Raw genomic sequence first — 18,764 nt, forward strand, 5'->3', positions numbered from 1 at the left:
TTAAAAAGAATTCTGAATGCAGGTTGTGCCAGTCAGCTGATCTGAAGGTGATGTCATCATGTACCAGAGCTGAAAGGAATGGAATCTCCACAGCAGCTGTTTTTGTTTACTTTCAAAAGTATGAAGTGAGAGAATAGAATTTTCATAACAGCTTTCTGTGATTTTTTAAAAGATTCTGCTATAAGCAGTAAGATCTGAGTCAGCTGTGTTCAGTGTAGTTCAGTTGCATCAGTTGTTCAGTAGGCAGTGGTTGTTTTCCAGATGAGTATTTATCACTCAGAGTTTTTCAGAGCTCTAAAGCAGAAATAATAGGATTTGCTATTCCAGTCACTGAGGACTGGACAACAGCCAGAAGAGCAGAGATATATTCTTATTTTCCTTGCATAAGTAAGAGTATCATCTTGTTTTGTTGACTTAATGAGATTACACAGGGATAGTTAATCTTTAGACAGTTAGGAAGCTACAGTCAGAGTTTTTTTCTTCAATCAGTGTGAAACCCATCCTTCAGTGTTATTTTCATAATTCCTGTCTGTGAAACACTGTGTTTATTGACATCAGTTATTCAGTGTATATATGTTTTAAATCATTTGTATTTCTTAAATATTTTACTACCTTTTGTTGTGGCTGGTTATGGAGAAAGTACTTTTATTAGCATGAGAGTGTTTATGCTTATTGTGACAACACCAGGGCCACTCTGAAAAGCCTTACTGCTTGGATTTATATGCTACCATATATACAGTATGTATATATATATATATATATATATATATATATATATATATATATATATATATACACACACACACACACACACAGACACACACACACACACACACACACACACACACACACACACATATATATATATATATATTTATTTTAACCAGTATAATTGAACACCCCTTTTGAAGGGTATTGAGGTATTTTGACTGTTGGCAGTGTTGTCATGTAATCTGGGGAAAGAGGGCATAGCAGGTAATTCTGTACCAGCCTTTCCCAAGAGTGTTTGTATGAGTGAATATCAAACATTTAAGAGTGAGTGTGTCAAACACCTAGATCTGGGACATGATGCTCTGCAGTGGCTAATGTCAAGACTCATTTGGGGACCTGAAATGAAGCATATAGTCCAGTTCCAGGCTTGGAGCCTGTTCCAGTGTACTCTTAGGGGAACATGTGTGTTCTATCCCTGCTTTTAGTGAGGCTCCCTTACCGGAGACAGTGGTGAGGATTGAGGCTCTTTAGTTACTGCCTGGACTAAGTGGGTCATCATAACTGCCAAAAATAGCAATTACTAGAAAATGGAAATCAAAGTCTAAACCAACTGTATTTGAAGTACTGAATATTGTAACAAACATAAAAGAACTAGAGGTGGGATCTTCAGAAAAGGGTAAGAGCAAATTACATAGAAATAAATGGAAACTGAGGGAATAATAATGCAGAATAATGATCTGGAGGAGGAGGAGGAGAGAGGCTTAAAGGAAGGCAGGAAATGAACAATTTACATAATGTTGGACTGATGATACTTATACAAATGAACACATGATGTACACTATCTGTAACTTGGGGCATGTTATTGTGGTTTGTTTTTGTTTACAGAGAGGTATGTTAACCTATGTCTTAAGTCATAATTCAATAAAGGTGTTAAAAAAAACAAATTAGATTTAACAGTAATACACCTCAGTATGTAACAGCTCTGTAAAGGATTAGTCCACTGTTCTGAGTCACTCAAATATTATTTGTCTTGAGTTAGAGGTAACGTCCTGTTACATACCTGGTAAACAGATGGCTCCTGACTGTAACAACTCCTGATTTATGCCTGCTGATTCACAAGACAGTTGGCACACGCTTGATGTCCACAATGACTGCATTTCAGCTTCCTTCTGGGAAAATGTGGCAGAGATGGTGGGGGTTTTACACAGCTGGTCTCCAGGGTGGTTAGGTCCTGAGTCCTCTCCTGCTGTGCCATTCTGAAAAAGATCTGATCCAGACAAAGATGTCCAATTAAAAAAAAACATTCAGTTGAGATAAACTGGCTGTAAAGGAAAAGAAACTGGACTACATGACATAATACATCTAAAATATCCAGCCTGTCACCTTGCTTGATGGTCTTATACAGTACTTTCATCAACGCATCATTGTCAACATATTTAATGCAAAAGCAGTGGTTTGACAAAACATTTTCCAAAATCTTAGGTGAGAACTTTATTCCTCTTCAACAGATTTATGCATATTTATATTAAATTATTATTGTACACTACTACTGTTACTAGTCTGTGACACCTGTGAAAAGCCTGCCTATTAAGAAGTATTTAGAATGACAGCTTTATACAAAAGGCAGAATTAATCATAACCAGAGAAAAATCATAATCAGAAAAAAGTAAAGTAGAGAACAGTTGTTTAGTCATCATACCAAATTTGTAGATGTTTGAGTGTGTTCACTGCTACAGTTGTTACATTAAGGAACTCTGATCCTGGATCTCTGTTCACACTTTTTTTCAAACATTACAGACTGTCTCTGATCTCTAGAGCTAGGACAGAGCTCACTTTTGACATTCTGAAGTCACATTCATCCACACTTTCACAGCCAAACTCCCTTCTCCATATGCTGGACATTTATGCACATCTGGGATAAAAGCTTATGTACTGCTAGCTATCCTTAGTTCTTTCTGGCCATCCAACTGTACAGCTGGGAATGTACAACCAGAGAAGCTTGTGCTCCCTTGAAGACCCAGGTAACTAGCACTGCTCAGGAGAAACCTTACCTTCCTATGGTACCTGAACAAAAAGAGATGAAGGCAGAATCAGATACAACTGTCTAACTCTACAGAAAAAGGAGGGAGAATTTACCCATCTAAGCCTTAAGGGTTGCCAATTTTGAGGGGACTGATAAGTGGAAACTGGTGAACACACTCAAACATATACAGTTATTGTAAGCTGACTATACATCTGCACTATATTGTTCTAAGGTTCACTGCTACAGTTATTACATTCGGAAAGACTATCAGAGCTGGTAGTCCTTGCCACTAGAAGAAAGATTATTTATGTAAAATCTTACCATAACCATAGATGTCCTTCTCTTCCATGTTGCAGTATTCTTACATGTGGGATCCTCCACATCAGGTGACCCAAACGTCTGGCTCCTCTACCAAAGCTTAAGCCTGGTTGCTGTCAGATGCGTGGGACGTCACACACAGAGCCATAAACCGTGGGCCATAAATGTGATGTCCCCATGCACAGACCTCAAAACTGACTGCCAGTCAGACAATAGTCTAAGGATAAAGGAAGGATGCCATCTGGAAAGCAAGAAGGTCCTTTATGGGTATAGGAAGGAGAGAAGGAATACTGCAATATGGAAGAGAAGGACATCTATAGTTATGGTAAGATTTTACGCAACTAATCTATGTCCTTCTATTCTCATGCTGCAGTGTTCTCACATGTGGGAGAGTACCATGGCTCAAGCAGATCAAAGGGTGGAGGAAGAGGTAGCAGGCTCCAGAAATCCATGGAGGAAGGCTTGTGCAAATCCTGCCCTGGCTCTGGAGATATTATCCAATTTATAGTGCCTTGTGAAAGTGTGTACAGAAGACCATGTGGCTGCCTCAAGGATAGTGGCCATATCCAGGCCTTTGAGAAAGGCCCCTGAAGAGATCACTGCTCCTGTGGAGTGAGCTTTAACTGTGTGGGCTAACTCTCTATCATAGAAGGAGTAACAGAAGTTTATAGTTTTGCATATCCAGGACGATATTGTCTCTTTGGATACAGCTTTCCCCAGAGCCCTTGGGTGAAATGATACAAAGAGTTGGTTGGACTTTCTAATGTCCTTGGTCTTGTCCAGATAAAACCTCATTTTACTGTGAACATCAAGGGAATGGAGCACTATCTCACTGTCATTCTGGTCATTCTGTGGTGAGGGGAAGAAGGTGGGCAAATGGATAGACTGGTTGAGGGACAGTTCATTGACCACTTTGGGCATGAATGAGGGGTTAGTATGGACAGAAACTCTGCCCCTGTGAAAGATAGTGTAGGGTGGAGTAGCCATGACTGCTTGCAGCTCAGAAACTCTTCTAGCTGAAATAAAGGCTACTAACAAGACAGTCTTCCAGGTACACATCTTCAAAGAGGCAGAAATTGCAAGTTCAAAGGGGGCAGTGGTAAGTTTCCCCAGAACAAAGTTCAGGTCCCATGGAGGAGGGATAGGTTTTCTAGGTGGTCTGATGTGGAGAACTCCCTTAAGAAAATGTTTCACCTCCAGTCTCGATAATAAAGATGGCTCAATGGTTAAGCAGGCTGAAATGGCTGAAAGATGGACTTTCACTGAAGAGTATAAAAGTTCTGATTTTAGGAGCTCACACACATAGGCTAGAACTAGGGGAACATCCACTTGGAAGGGGTCTAGTTGCCTTTGAAGACACCAGCTGGAGAACCTTTTCCATTTTGACAAGTAGAACCTCCTGGTAGTAGATTTCCTGGCCTCCTGCAGGACAGATAGCATGTCCTCAGAGTAAAAGTGTCTGAAATGGATCAGAAGTTTATCACCCACAGGGTTAAGCTGATGGTTTTCAGATGAGGATGGATGAGGGATCCCTACTGTTCTGTGAAAAGGTCCACCTTGTGAGGCAACTTGTGATGATTGTCCTTGGCAAGAGATAGAAAAAGGGGGAACCAATGCTGCCTTGGTGAATAGGGGGTCACCAGCAATATTTTTGATTTGTCCTGCTGAATTTTCAGCAGGACCTTCTGAATGACAGGGAAGGGGGGAAAGCATAGAGGAACAGCCCCTACCAAGAGATTGAAAAGACATCCACTTTCCACATTAGTGGTGAGGGGAGCCTCGAGTAGAATAACTGTAGTTGGCTGTTCTGAGGGGAGGCAAATGGATCTATCTGTGGGGTGCCTCATTGATGGACAATTTCTAAGAAAACATCCCCGTGTAACATCCATTCGTGATGTTGAGAGAATGATCTGCTGAGGGCATCTGTCTGATGATTGTCCTGTTATGGGATGTAGACCACCTGCAGTGTTACACTATACTGAGTGGCTAACTTCCATGTCTGTATTGCTAGCCTGCAAAGTAAGTAGGATTTGGTCCCTCCTGCTTGTTGATGTACCACATCACTGTGGTATTGTCTGTGAAGACTTGAAGGGGACCAGGTTGTATGAGTAGGAAGAAGGTCTTCAAAGCTAGAAGGAGAGCAGTCATTTCCCTCACATTGACATGTATTTTTTTGGAGGGAGGGATCCCATTGAGCCTGTACCTTGAGACCGTTCATAGTGGGCCCCCATTCCTGATCTGAGTCATCTGTGTGCATGAATTGGACTGGCTTGGTGGGTTGTAGAGGGAGGACAGGGTTCTGGCTCATTTGCTGGATCCACCACCCCACCCCTTTCTTCAGAAACGGCAGGAAGGACACTTGAAAGTTTAGGGGTAATTGTGTTGGGACCAGGCATTTTCCAAGTACCAATGAAACTTTCGCTTGTGCAACCTGGCAAGGGGCAGCATAGGAAGAATAGCTGCCATGAAGCCTAGAAGGCAGAGAAATTCCTTGGCAGAGATGTGGATGACTAGAAGTAGGTCTTGGATGAAGTTGGTTAGAGATGTGACCTTGTCTTGAGGGAGGAAGGCCTTCATCAAATCTACCCTTAATTGGCAGCCCAAGAAAATCTGGTCTTGGGATTGAGTGAGGGAGGACTTCAGTAGATTGAGAGTAAACCCCAGACTTCTTAGGAGAAACATTGTGAATTGCAGGTGTCCCTGAAGATTACTTGCTTCTTATGCTTGGATGAGGAGACTACCCAGGTAAGGCTCCTTTTTTGGGATCAGGAAGAGACTGAAGTAAAATCCTTGACCATCTTGCCCTGTTGTAACTCTCCCTATGGTGCCCTGTGACAGCAAATCCTGGATGATCTGGGGTATCAGATGGATTTGACATTTTGGAGGGAGGGGTATGCTTTTTGGTACAGGTATTTCCTGCCATGTCTCCACTATTGATATGAACCATTGGTCTGAGGTGATAGATTGCCATAGTGGAGGACAGTGAGAGAGGCAGGTAGAGAGGGGGAGAGGGCGGAAAGGATTTAGGCAGTAACATGTTTTTTGGTCTGCCTGGAAAGGACTGCCTGGGGGTAGATTGGGAGGAAGTAGGCCTAGGAGATGAGGGTTTCCTACCCTCTTTCCTCTGTTGAGGAAGAAGTGGAAGGATCAGGTGCCTCCTAACAAAGCTGGGTTTTGCAGGGTAGTTCTTGTAGAATTTTGGAACTGGGGAATCACTAAATGCTTCAGGTCCTGCAGTTCCTTCTTTTTTTCCTGCAAACTTTTGAATAGTTCAGCAGATTGCTTGCTAAACAGGAACTTATTGTCCAGGGGAGCATCCAGGATCTTATTCTTGAAATCATCAGGGAGGGGTTGAAGTCTGAGCCAGGATTACCTGCGTAATACAGCAGCAGAAGTGGCTGATCTGGCTGAGGCTTCAGCAGCATCGTAGCTGCATTTTATACAATGCCTGGCTACTTGTACTGCTAAGGAAAGCTTAGAGGCAACTTGACGCTCTGTAGGGGAATCAGGCATGGAAGAGAGCAATGTAATTGCCTGGGAGACTAGATCTAGGTCATACTTTGTCATGTGTGTCTGATAATTAATGGTCCTGAAGGCCAGGGTGGAGGAGGTGTATATCTTTTTTCCCAGCCTGTCCATCACTTTACTGCCTTTGTCTGATGGCAGAAGGGAAGAGGAAGGAATCTGCCTGGATTGCATGTCTGGTGCTACTGCAGTGACAGCTGGGTCTGCCATGGTTGGCTTGATGAGGTACTTGTGATCATCAGGGACTTTATAGATCCTATCTGGGCTTTTAAGGGCTAGAGTTTGGGATTCAGGGGTCCTGGAGGCAGAAGCAAAGGCATCCAAGTAAGCTGGAATCACAGAGACAATGGCAGAGGGAGAGGGAGACTCCATCTGGAAGAGCTCAAAGCAAGGTTTTTGTACCTCAGTCATATGAGTGGCATCTAACTTGAAGTATTCTCTCATTTTGGAGATAGTCTCCCCAAAGGTGATATCTTCAGATGGGGAGTCTCCTTTCAAGGATTCTTCATCTGCAGAACAGTACTCCATGGGAGCGGCCAGCTGAGAAGTGTGTGACTCATCAGAGGAGGAGGAGGAAGAAGAATCTTCCTCCTGAGTCTGAGGAAGGGGGATGGAACTGGCAGAGGCAGGCCTAAGACTAAGGGAAGGTAGAGCTGGAGTAAATGGGGCTGTGGGCCTGAGGGCCATAAAGGCCTGAACTAGGGAATGGGAGAAAGTTTGCCAGTCTGGCTGGTCTTCCAGTGGGGTAGACAAATTACTAGTTTTCTGTTTTCTCTTTAGAGAAGGAGACTTGGAAATTGTTTGAGCAGCCAAAGGCCTAGAGTCAGGTGATGGGCCTGCGGCTGAGGAGCCCTGTTCTAAAACTAGAGGTGAGTGCCCGGTCAAGCCCAGCTCCCCCTCAACATTGAGGCCGACGTCATAGAAACCTCCACGGATGTGCCAACTGGAGATGCTAGGGCAGTTTCCAACATGATACCCACTGAAGTTGCCAGTTCTTCCGGACATCCCTCAGCCCCTAGACAAGTAGCTGGCGGAACGTCTGATTTTGGAGATGCAGCAGTAGCAGGCCTTGAAACCTTGGCCTTCTTTTTTGGTGGCTCCACCTTGACATCCAATTCATTATTCATACCTAGGGCCAAGCATTTAATTCAGTGGTTCTCCACCAATAACATAAGGACTGCCAGATGACTTCGTAGGGTCTTAGGGACAAATGACTAACAGATATTACAGGTTGTACGGTTGTGGGACTGGTCTAAGCAGAAAAGGCAGAGTTTGTGAGAATCTTTGTGTGGAATATGATGACTGCACTTACATTTTTCCTTCCTAGATGACATTGGCTAATAAAAGAGAAACCGCAACCTAAGGCTATAACAAAAATAAAAAAGATTCCCCAATGGGGTACTTATCTGTATCATCTTCTGAAGGGCGGAATGGAATGGAATGAACAAGCTGATGTTTGACTGTGGCAGAGAAGTTCTGAGGTCTGTGCTTGCGGACGTCACATTTATAGTCCATGGTTTGTGGCCCTGCGTGTGATGTCCCACACATCTGACAGCAAGCTGGCTTAAGCTTTGGTAGAGGAGCCAGACGTTTGGGTCACCTGAGGCAGAGGATCCCACATGTGAGAATACTGCAACATGAGAATAGAAGGACATCTGGCGAGACCATACTGGAAAGCAGCAGCATGCCCTTTAGAGTGTCAGAGGTGAGCCCTATCCTAGCCCTGGAGATAAGAGTCAGTCTGTAATATCAGAAGAAAAGTGTGGACAGAGATCCAGCAAACTGTTCCTGGGATATCTTGTGCATTAACCCTTTGGCTACCCTAGCAGAGTGAAGCTTGGTTTTGTCCTGCAGGCTTTCTCCAATGAGTTCATGTCAAAAATGAGCACAGTTACAGTGCTTTATCAACTTAGAAATGTTTTTTTTTTTGATACCTTCAGTCCTTTTTTCTTTCCAGCAAAAGAAGAAAATACTGTCAACTGAATAGCTCGATTAAAATGATACCTCTGTAATTAATTTAGGCATAAAGAAAGGGTTAGTGTACAATGTGACCCTGTTCTAATAAAAGATAAATAAATGGTCTTCACACAAGAGGGTGTGCAATTCTGAAATCCTCCTAAAGTACAGTTTTGTACCTACCATAAATGTAGATGTTCGAGTGCTAATACAGCTGCAGTCATAACTGAAGGGTTCTCCTGCCGTCAGGCGGGTCCTTGGTCAACCAAATTCCAAAGTCTAGGTCCGGCGTCGGTTGTCGTCGCTTCTTCCCTGACGTCAGTGTGACAGGGGTATAAATGAACCAGCCGACGCCATTTTCTTCAGTTTTTCTTGCCCTAGATGTCAGGTGCCCCCAGAAGGAAGGCAATATATATAAATCTGTGTAATAATGCAGTGCAATATAATCAAAATACAGTAGTTGCAAGCAAATACATCATAAATGAATACCCCAATCAGGTTGTATGAGGATGTGTTAGCCTATAGGCCTGTCCCAAGAGGGGAAGGAGGGAGGGAAACCTGGACTGCAGCTGTATTAGCACTCGAACATCTACATTTATGGTAGGTACAAAACTGTACTATGTTCATCGTGCATACAGCTGCAGTCATAACTGATGGGTAGAATCCCAAAGCTAAGAAAGGGGTGGTAGGCACTAGGTGAAACTAGGAGGAGCCAAAATGCCCTGCAAGACTGCAGTGGCAAAGCCTGCTCTAGATTTGGAGTATAATGGTAGGTTGTAGTGCTTGGAGAAGGTATGCACAGAACTCCAAGTGTTTGCTTCCAAAATATCCTTGGTAGGAACTCCTCTGAGGAAGGCTGCAGAGGTGGCTGTGGCCCTGGTGGAATGAGTTCTAATGCCTGTAGGAACAGTTTTGCCATGAAAGGAATAGCAAAAGCGTATGCAGTGGGCTATCCATTTTGAGATTGTCTGTTTGGAAATTGGCTTTCCTTGAGCTCCTACTGCATAGGACACAAAGAGCTGTTCTGATTTTCTGAAAGGCTTTGTTCTGTCCAAATAATAACGCAGTTGTCTGTGGATGTCCAAGGAATGTAGTAATCTCTCCCCTTTGTTTTGAGGATTAGGATAAAAAGTAGGTAAATGTATGGCCTGATTTAAAGCTACCCTGGATACCACTTTAGGCATAAAAGACGGGTTGGTTCGTAAGGAAACTCTGTCCTGATGGAAGATGATAAAAGGCTGGACAGCCATGAGAGCCTGTAGTTCTGAAACTCTACGAGCTGAGGTGATAGCCAGAAGGAAAGCTGTTTTCCAGGACAAATATTGCAAATCTGATGAGGCAGCTGGCTCAAAGGGAGGCAAGGTCAGTTTTTCCAGAATGAAATTAAGATCCCAAGCAGGTATTGGTTGTTTCCTTGGAGGTCTTAAATTCTTAGCCCCTCTGAGGAACTGTCTTAAGAGAGGGTGAGAGAACAAAGGTGGATCAGTGTTGTATTCTGCAGAAATGGCTGAGGCATGGATTTTGATGGAGGAGAATGAAAGTCCACTGCTTAGCAGCTCAGCCAAATATTGTAGTATTTGAGGTAAATTCAGATTTCCAGCATCCTGGCCCTTTTTCTCATTCCAGACACAAAACCGTTTCCATTTTGCGGAGTAAGCTTTTCTAGTTGATGGCCTTCTGGCCTCCAAAATGACATCCTGCACCTCCTTGGAGAGTAGGGCCTGTTGTGATGCTAAAGGAATCTTCCATGCAGCTAGAATGAGTGTTTTTAGCTGACTGTGAAGAGTTTTGAAGCTGTGCTGAGTCAGAAGAAGAGGCATTAGAGGCAGGGTCCATGGTGGGGACTGCGTCAGACTCCTCAGAAGTGGGTACCAGTGCTGCCTTGGCCAGTCTGGAGCAATGAGAATCATCTTTGGTCTGTCTGCTCTGGTTTTCAATAGAACTTTGGGCAGTGGAGGAAGAGGTGGGAAGGCATAAACTGTCATTGATGTCCAACTGAAAGAGAGCGTCCACTCTCCAGGCCTTTGGATGGAAAATCCTTGAGCAGAATTTTGTCAATTGATGATTTTTGTGGGAGGCAAAGAGATCTATGTCTGGCCTTCCCCATTCTTGGATTATTTCTGTAAAAACTTTTGGATGCAATTTCCATTCGTGTGGATCTGTCATATTCCTGCTTAGGTTGTCTGCCAGCGTGTTTTCCTTGCCTGGCAAGTACTGTGCTTGTAGTTCCATTTGTAAGTCCATGGCCATGTTCCAAAGTGACATGGCCAGTCTGCATAGAGGGTAAGAATGTGTTCCTCCCTGTTTGTTTATGTACCACATAACTGCGGTGTTGTCCGTTCTTATCAATAGTTGACCTGGTTGTAGAAGGTCCTTGAAAGCTATAATAGCATTTATTACTGCTAGCATTTCCTTTTGATTGATGTGAAGGTGCTTTTCTTTTTGGGACCATTTGCCCTGAATGCACCAATCTGTCATGTGCACCCCCCAGGCGTAGTCCGAGGTGTCTGTTGTGATGACTTGATTTGCTTGAGGCTTGCTGAATGGAAGACCTGTGTTTGTTTGACATGCTTGAGCCCACCACAGAAATTCCTTTTGCAGATATGGAATTAGTGGTATTATTGTTTCCAAACTGTGGCTGTGTTGAGACCATATGTTTTTCAGGTACCATTGTAGTTTCCTCATATGCAGCTTTGCACATGGGATTAGTAAGATGCAAGATGCCATGAATCCCAGAGCCTGCAGGATTTTCCTTGCAGTCAGCCTGGTGCAATTTGCTAGTGTTCTAAAGTATTGAATTAGTTGCCCCTGCTTCTCTGGCGTGAGGTAGGCCATCTGGGTGTTTGTGTCCAAATTGGCACCCAGGAAAATTATCTTCTGAGAGGGTATTAACCTTGATTTCTTTTTGTTGACTGTGTATCCCAGAGAGTTCAACAACATTATTACATAAGCCAGATGTTTCAAAAGAATGTGCTTGCTGTCCGCTTGGATCAGGCAGTCGTCCAAATAGGGGTATATTTGTATCCCTTGAAGTCTGCAGTAGGCAATTACTGATGCCAGGCATTTCGTGAATACTCTGGGTGCAGTAGATAAGCCAAAGGGCAATGCAGAGAATTGATAATAGGTTGAACCTGCAAGAAATCTGAGGTACCTTCTGCAATTTTGTCTGATTGGGACATGCAGGTATGCCTCCTTGAGGTCCAATGTTACCAGCCAAGACTCCTTGCCCAGCATGGGAAGAAGTTGCTGTAGAGTGAGCATCTTGAATTTTGGTACGAGTAGAAATGTGTTTAGGATGGATAGGTTCAAAATAGGTCTCCAATCTTTTCCCTTCCTTGGTACCAGAAATAGCCTGGAATAAAAACCTTGACCTTATTCGTGCGTAGGTACCTCTTGAATAGCTTTCATGTTTATGAGATCTGTAATTTGCCTTTGTGCCTCTGCCCTTTGATTGTGTGGCAGGTTTGGCATGCCTCTCATTTTTGGAAGGGTGTGAAAATGGAATTTGTATCCTCTGTTTATAATGTCCAGGATCCATTTGTCCTTTGTGACAATATGCCAATTTTTTGAAAATAATGCCAGCTTTCCTCCTAAGGGGGCTGCCATTTGAGACTTGGTTGGCATGCAAAGGGGAAAGTCATTGGGTTTGCTTTCTGAAAGATTGCGAGTTATCCTCACCACCTCTTTGTGTAGGAGCTTGCCATTGTCTGCCTCTAAACGATCCTTGGGATTGTCCTCTGCCCCTCGGGTGCCTGTATCTGCCTCTTTGGGATCTGTCCGTGGCAGGAAAGGACCAGTTTTTGGAAGGCCAATTTCTACTAAAACGTGGGGGTTGTACCTATAGAAAATCTTTCACAGTTTGCATTGATTTAGCCTTTTCCTCCATTTTCCTTAATAACTCCTCAGCATTAGCACCAAATAGTACATCCTTTTGAAGAGGGGCGTCTAGTAATTTAGCTTTGACATGATCAGGCAAGGCTTGTTCCTTGAGCCAGGCATGCCTACGTATGACTGATCCAGTAACAGCAGCTCTACATGAGGCCTCTAGAGCATCAAAACCACATTGTAAGGTATGCTTACCCACTTGTTCTGCACTATGCATCAAATCCTGCAACTCCTTCAAGTCTGGTTGTTCAGGTTGTGACATTTTACTTTTCAATTGTGATAACAAAAACTGTTGGTATTTTAGCATATGGAACTGACAGTTTAAGGCCCTCATGGTTAAGGTAGCCGAGGTATATACCTTTTTTCCCCACCTTTCTAAGGATCTGGAATCTCTCTCGGAAGGTAATGGATTTTTAGCAATGGAGGCCTTAACTCCCTTGGGGCCCTGTGAGATGGTTTCTGGGTCAGCAGCATGGCTTTTGTATAGAAATTGGTGTGAGTCATGAACCCTGTAGTACCTGTCAGGTTTAACTGGAGCTGGAGGTAGAGAGTCTGGGTTAAGGCAGGCCTTCGAGTAAACATCATCTAGGATGTCCAAGACAGGAAGTATAGCCAGAGGCCTGTGCTGAGGTGGCAAGAGAAATTCCCTAAGCCTTTTCTTGGAATCTGAATAATCTTGGCCTTCCCAGTGGAAGTGTTCCCTTAAGGTATGCAAAGTTTCCCCAAATGAGTAATCCTCAGGGGGGGATACAGAAGGGATGGACTCCTCCGCATCAGAATCTTCAAAAGGGGAGTAAGAATATTCCTGATCATCAGAGTGCTCTGAAATAATGGAGCCCTGATCAGAGGAGGGGGAATCTTCCTCCACTCTGGGCCTTTTGTCCGGTGGGGGCTGAGAACCTCTGATAAGAGTAATTAAATCCTCAGCCATTTTAAGCATCTGTTTCTTACGCATGGGGCCTGGAGATGGGCCCTGTGTAGCTGGTTTCTTAGAGTGCATGGTTGCTTTAGACTTAGTGAAAGCCTCTATGGAGAAAGAAGAGGAAGGTCTGAAGACACCTTGAGTGGAGGTGGACCTGTACACATTCTGAGTTTCAACACCAAGAGTGGCTTCGGTATCTGTAGTCGGGGTGTGTGCCGAGGAGCCTGCGACCTTGGGCACAGGAGACACCATCAAAGAAGTGTCGTCGGTAGTCAGGGGCTGCGTAGGCACCTCGCTGAGAACCGGAGCACGTGTAGTCGGCTTTGGCATGGTGTCAGTAGAGGCCGCGGACCTCGTGTGTTGGTCCTTATCTTTGCGTTTTTTAGACAAAACTGGAGTCGGAGTATCCAACGACATAATATAGTTAAATGCTTTCCCAAAATAATGCTGGGCGAACTCCGCCCGACGCTTAATGGTGCGTTTGTTGAATGTAGCACAAAAACGACAGACCGAGACGTCGTGGTCTGGGCCTAAACAAGGTATACAGAGGGAATGGAAATCCTTATGCGGTATTTGCTTCCCACAAGAAATACAATTATTAACTTTGTCTGACATCGGTCTGAGGCAAGAAAAGTTTCCCCAATGGGGTACTTAGCTTTTAAGAAGACTTCGGTTTCCAAATTTTCGTAATCTCAGGAGCTGGCCGACCGGCACTTGCGAACTGCTTCTGCTTCGGGCACCGCGCGGCAAGAAAGACTGAAGAAAATGGCGTCATCTGGTTCCTTTATACCCCTGTCGTACTGACGTCAGGGAAGAAGCGACGACAACCGACGCCGGACCTAGACTTTGAAATTCGGCCGACCGAGGACCCGCCTGACGGCAGGAGAACCCTTCAGTTATGACTGCAGCTGTATGCACGATGAACATCCAAGGTAACTACTAGTAGAAAAACAGTATCCTAGGAGATGAATCTGAGATTCGCCAGTGTAATTGATTCAAAGAGATCTATGTTTAGCATTTTCTAGCATGAAGGTTATGTCACAAGTATGGGCAAGAGTCTACCTTGGTGGCCTGAGGTATAGGATGCTCTTTAGCAACGGTGAAAAATGCATTCTGGACACCATGAGTGGATCCAACACCAAGCAGGCTGCAATGGCTGATCAATGATGCACTTTAATGGAAGACTAGGCCAGTAGAAGAGCACTCGGAGAAACACTGCAGGACTGTGTAGATGCACTTTAATGGAAGACTGTGGTATGCCAATAGAAAAGAACTTAGAGAAATACTACAGGACATTAGGCACACTCTCTTCATAAAGGTACAAGTACCTCCTTTGGCACCACAGAGAAACATTTTTCTGGTACCTGGTCTCATAGCATCCCTCATAAAATTAAACACGTATTTAGTATACAGTTGCCAAAAATGTTGCTAGGTTCAAGGTAGACAGAGGTGAAATATCAAAAGGTCCACTTGGTGAGACAGCAGGTAGGTTTTCAGCTGGAAGAACCAATGCTACATCGACCAGAAAGGGTGATCAATATTATTGTTGGCCTCTCCTCCCTTATCTTCTGAATAACCCTTGGAAGCAATGGAAGAGGAAGGAAAATTCACTTGAGAGAGAATGTAACCACCACCTGAGATTTTCTGTGAGGTGCTCTGAACATATTTTTTAGTTTGTATTTGTCTGGAGAAACACAGAAATATAGAACTCTACATATAGTAGCATTTTTACACAGTTACATTATGGTCTAGACTTGCCAGATAAAAACAGCCCTTCTGTTCTCAAAATGTACTAGCTAACAATCTTCCATCAGTTGCTTCAAGTCATGTTCTTTGCATCTGAGAATGAGGGACTGACAACTGAGAATCTTAAAAGCCAGGGTTGCAGAGCTATAGGTTTTCTTGTCATGCCTATCAAGTGCTCTACTCTCATTATCTTTAGGGAGTGTACTGCGTCCTGTAGATAGTCTACCCTCTTTCACAGTCTCCTGGGACATGACCTGGACTGCTACAGGATTCTTATTAAGGAATTGATGGGGTGCCTGCACTCTGTAGATCTGGTAAGATCTCTGGCTCCAAGACATTTGTAAGAAAAACATCCAGGAGGGCTTCCTGGTCAACAGCAGCGGTAATTGGTTTTGGAAGGCAAACCCCAGGAACTTTACTGCTCTCTTCTCAGGAACAGAGGCCTCATGGGCTTACCACTGGAAAAAGGTTTCTCTAATGAGAGACAGAGTATACTAAGGTGACAGGTCCTCTGACGGAGATTCATAAGCCATGGTGCCCACATTGTCTATATCACATATTAATTTGGAGGACATCTGGGATATATAGTTCAGATCCTCCCCATCACCCTTAGAATCAGCAGAGGCAGTATGTCTTTCTGATGTGATCTCATTCTTCTTCTTAAATTGCTGGACTCCAGACAAAGTTAGCTGATATGGATAATGCTGAAGAACATGCATGAATTGAAAGAAACCCTGTGTCAGCTTAGTCCAGTTCTGGGAGGAAGGCAGGGATGGGTTGGGATCTGGAGACCCACTAAGGAGAAGCTTTTGAGATTTCAGACAGTCTCAATGAATATTAATGTACTTAAAACTGATTAACAGTACAGTGGGCACATCAGTAATAAACCCCAAAATTTCATATATTGCTCACTATTCATCCTGAGTGATCGATAAGCTATGACCCTTATGTCTCTGTGAATGTCAAGTATTTCTGTGTCAAAATCAATATAAGTACGTTTGCCCTCTATACCAAATTAGGTTCATAGATTAGTATTAAGCTAGCTGCTCTTGTGAGTCATTTTAAGCTTAGCCAATTATCCCTTGGGGGACTCAAACCCTGCACCTTGTGTTTGTAAGGCAAACACCTTAGCCATTAGGCCACCCTCCCAAGGACAATTTCCCACCCCCCATGGAAAAAGACTGCCACCCCATTACATCCTGTTGTACGGTGAAGGTATGCAAATTCTATAAAATTAAAACACATGCTGGAAGCCTTCCAAGCTTTAGTAAGGGCAGGAATACTGAAATTGCTCTTAGCTATCATGACATTGAGTTCATCACATTTATTTACCAGGTAACCAGCATTAGTAAAAAAAACCTTTACAGAATTAACAAAATCTAACAAAAATAAATATCTGGGAGGCCTGATCTTTCTAGATACATACAATATTAACGTTAACTTTTTTATATGTAAAAAGCTCCCTGCAAAGTAGCTAAGAGATAAAACAGTTCCGTGAAGACATATATTTATTCTCAGTGGTGTCTTCCCACATTGTCACAATTTTCCAACTGTTTTTAAAACAAAAAAAAATATGCAAGTTGTTTGTAAGCATTCATGCTGTAGTGAATTCATAATAACACAGTCTTGGTGATGGCATGATCTCAAACTATATTAGCTCTATATTCTTAGCCCTGTGTTATTCGATTACCATTGATTTTTTAGCGAAAACACCTTTGTAATTTTGCTTATTTGTCAACAACTTTAGGATGATGTCAACAACATCCAGCAATTGTAAAGCAGGTAAACATAAAAAAATGTTAACTTCTCTTTACTAAAGGAAGCTAAGGTCTGGACAGCAGTTTGGCCATGGAATTCCCTTGAAATAAAAGATCATTTACAGACCTATTATTTGCTTTGAATCTGTACTGATGCTGATTTGACAAAAGTGGAGTACTACTTCCCAATGCCTGTAGCCCCCAAAACTAAGGGATTATTTTTAGATCTGTTCATTAATTGTGATCTGTTGGTCCCTGATTTAACAAAGGCAGACTAATACACCAAAGTCACTCTCTTCAAATCTTAATACTACAGTCTGTAAAGAGTCAATGTTTTGATTTGTTCAGATATTTTTAGGTACTCTCTTCTGCCAGGAATAGTCTCACTGCTAATTTGGACAACACTATTATTTTATTGGACTATGACAGTAAAGTTTCTCTGTAATATAAAAGGCTCAGGTATCTGACACAGACAAGTAGCATTTTCAGTGCCTTCTGCTTTATTTTTACTTTCTAAAATCCTAGTTACATGAGTGCGTCAAGGAGGGTTTTCCTCAGTAGTTTGAGTAATATGCTGTTCTTTAAAAGCGACAGTACGACAAACGCACAGTGAGCAAGTCTCATTTTGCAGTAACAGATTACACAAAGGTACAGCTATACCATTTTTACTAGTAATTAGTGTACCCCTCATATGTACCTGTATGACATCTAAATTCTCATCCTGAGGAAAATATGTACTACCTGTTCTAGTCAGTTATTAGACCATCTCAAACAGTTAATTTTGATTTCAGGTCCTCAGTATAATTGCACTGTGAGCATAAAGTACATTCTTCATTAATGTGTTGTTACAGTTACTAATCATGCTGCATTTCAACACTAGGGCTAGGAAAGAAAACAGGCATTTTTATAGACTGCTTGAGGAAGGCCTCCATCACTACCGCTGGTATAAAAGAGAGGTTGGTCCTAATTTTAGTGGCACATTACATAATCTAACATGACTGCTCCTGTTGGACCATGCTGGTAATTGACCAATGTATCTTACTGCTTGCCACTTAAAACCATTCATGGACAGATTGTGTTTAAAGCAGGGAGAGACAGACAAAGGCAAGCAATAGATAACTAGGTAAATAACAGATAAAATTGGTACAAAGTTGGCTGCATGCCTACAAGTTTTCATTCACTATAAAAAGCATTCCAAGTCCGGGTTACTGAACAGAATGAATTATAGTAAATAGTAAAGTTGCAAGCTGATAAAGCTCCCGGACTCAATGAAAGGGCGTCTATAAAACCATTACTTGCTGGCAAAAGATTTAAATGATTTTGTTTAATTTTTCATTCAGCAGATCTTAGAATAGTATGTATGTTTTTAAAAAAATAGTAATTGACTAATTGTCTAATTAATTCGTTGATTAGATAATATATTTAAATAAGGAATGATGTGTATTGTGAATGAAGTCTGATGAAGCATCTGTTTGATGTGAAAGCGCTCACTGATGGTACCTGTTCGTCTCTTTTTACAATAAATTTGTTGGTTTTATGCTGTGGTCTTCTCATCTCCATTTTTGCTATGTAAAAACTTTAAAGTGCACACTAAGTGTGCACAATATATATTCAACAACATTCTTATCAGAGTTTTTGTGCTTTCTAGTCATTCAGAAAAATTACAGTAAGTGCACGCATAGTCTACACTTTGTGGTAACCTTTATGAATCCCTCTCAATATTCAGACTGCAAGAAAATCAGTAGGAAAACTAAAATGAGGAAGAAGAAGATATGAGTTATGTCTGTGTTGTCTGTTCACTCAGAAATGTCTACACTTAGTGTACATTTAGTGTAGGCATTATTGAATCCCAGGGTTTATCTATTCCCATAGTGCCTTTTTTAGGCCATGCCACGTTCTTAAACCTTCCAACCTAACAAAA

General features: G+C 42.6%; 1 protein-coding gene across 4 annotated transcripts in view; it reads right to left on the minus strand.

The window, feature by feature from the left end:
- PLEKHG4B (pleckstrin homology and RhoGEF domain containing G4B) overlaps positions 1-18,764 on the minus strand; it is a 960,241-nt gene that overhangs the window by 442,933 nt on the left and 498,544 nt on the right. For all 4 annotated transcript variants that reach the window (XM_044065125.1, XM_044065124.1, XM_044065120.1 and 1 more), the window contains exon 4: positions 1,772-1,978. In XM_044065125.1, the coding sequence (XP_043921060.1) occupies positions 1,772-1,978 (207 nt within the window). The remainder of the gene's footprint in view (positions 1-1,771; positions 1,979-18,764) is intronic.

This window comes from Protopterus annectens, chromosome 3.part0, assembly GCF_019279795.1.
Source record: "Protopterus annectens isolate FY-2018-M chromosome 3.part0, PAN1.0, whole genome shotgun sequence".
In the NCBI taxonomy this organism is placed as follows: Eukaryota; Metazoa; Chordata; order Ceratodontiformes; family Protopteridae; genus Protopterus; species Protopterus annectens.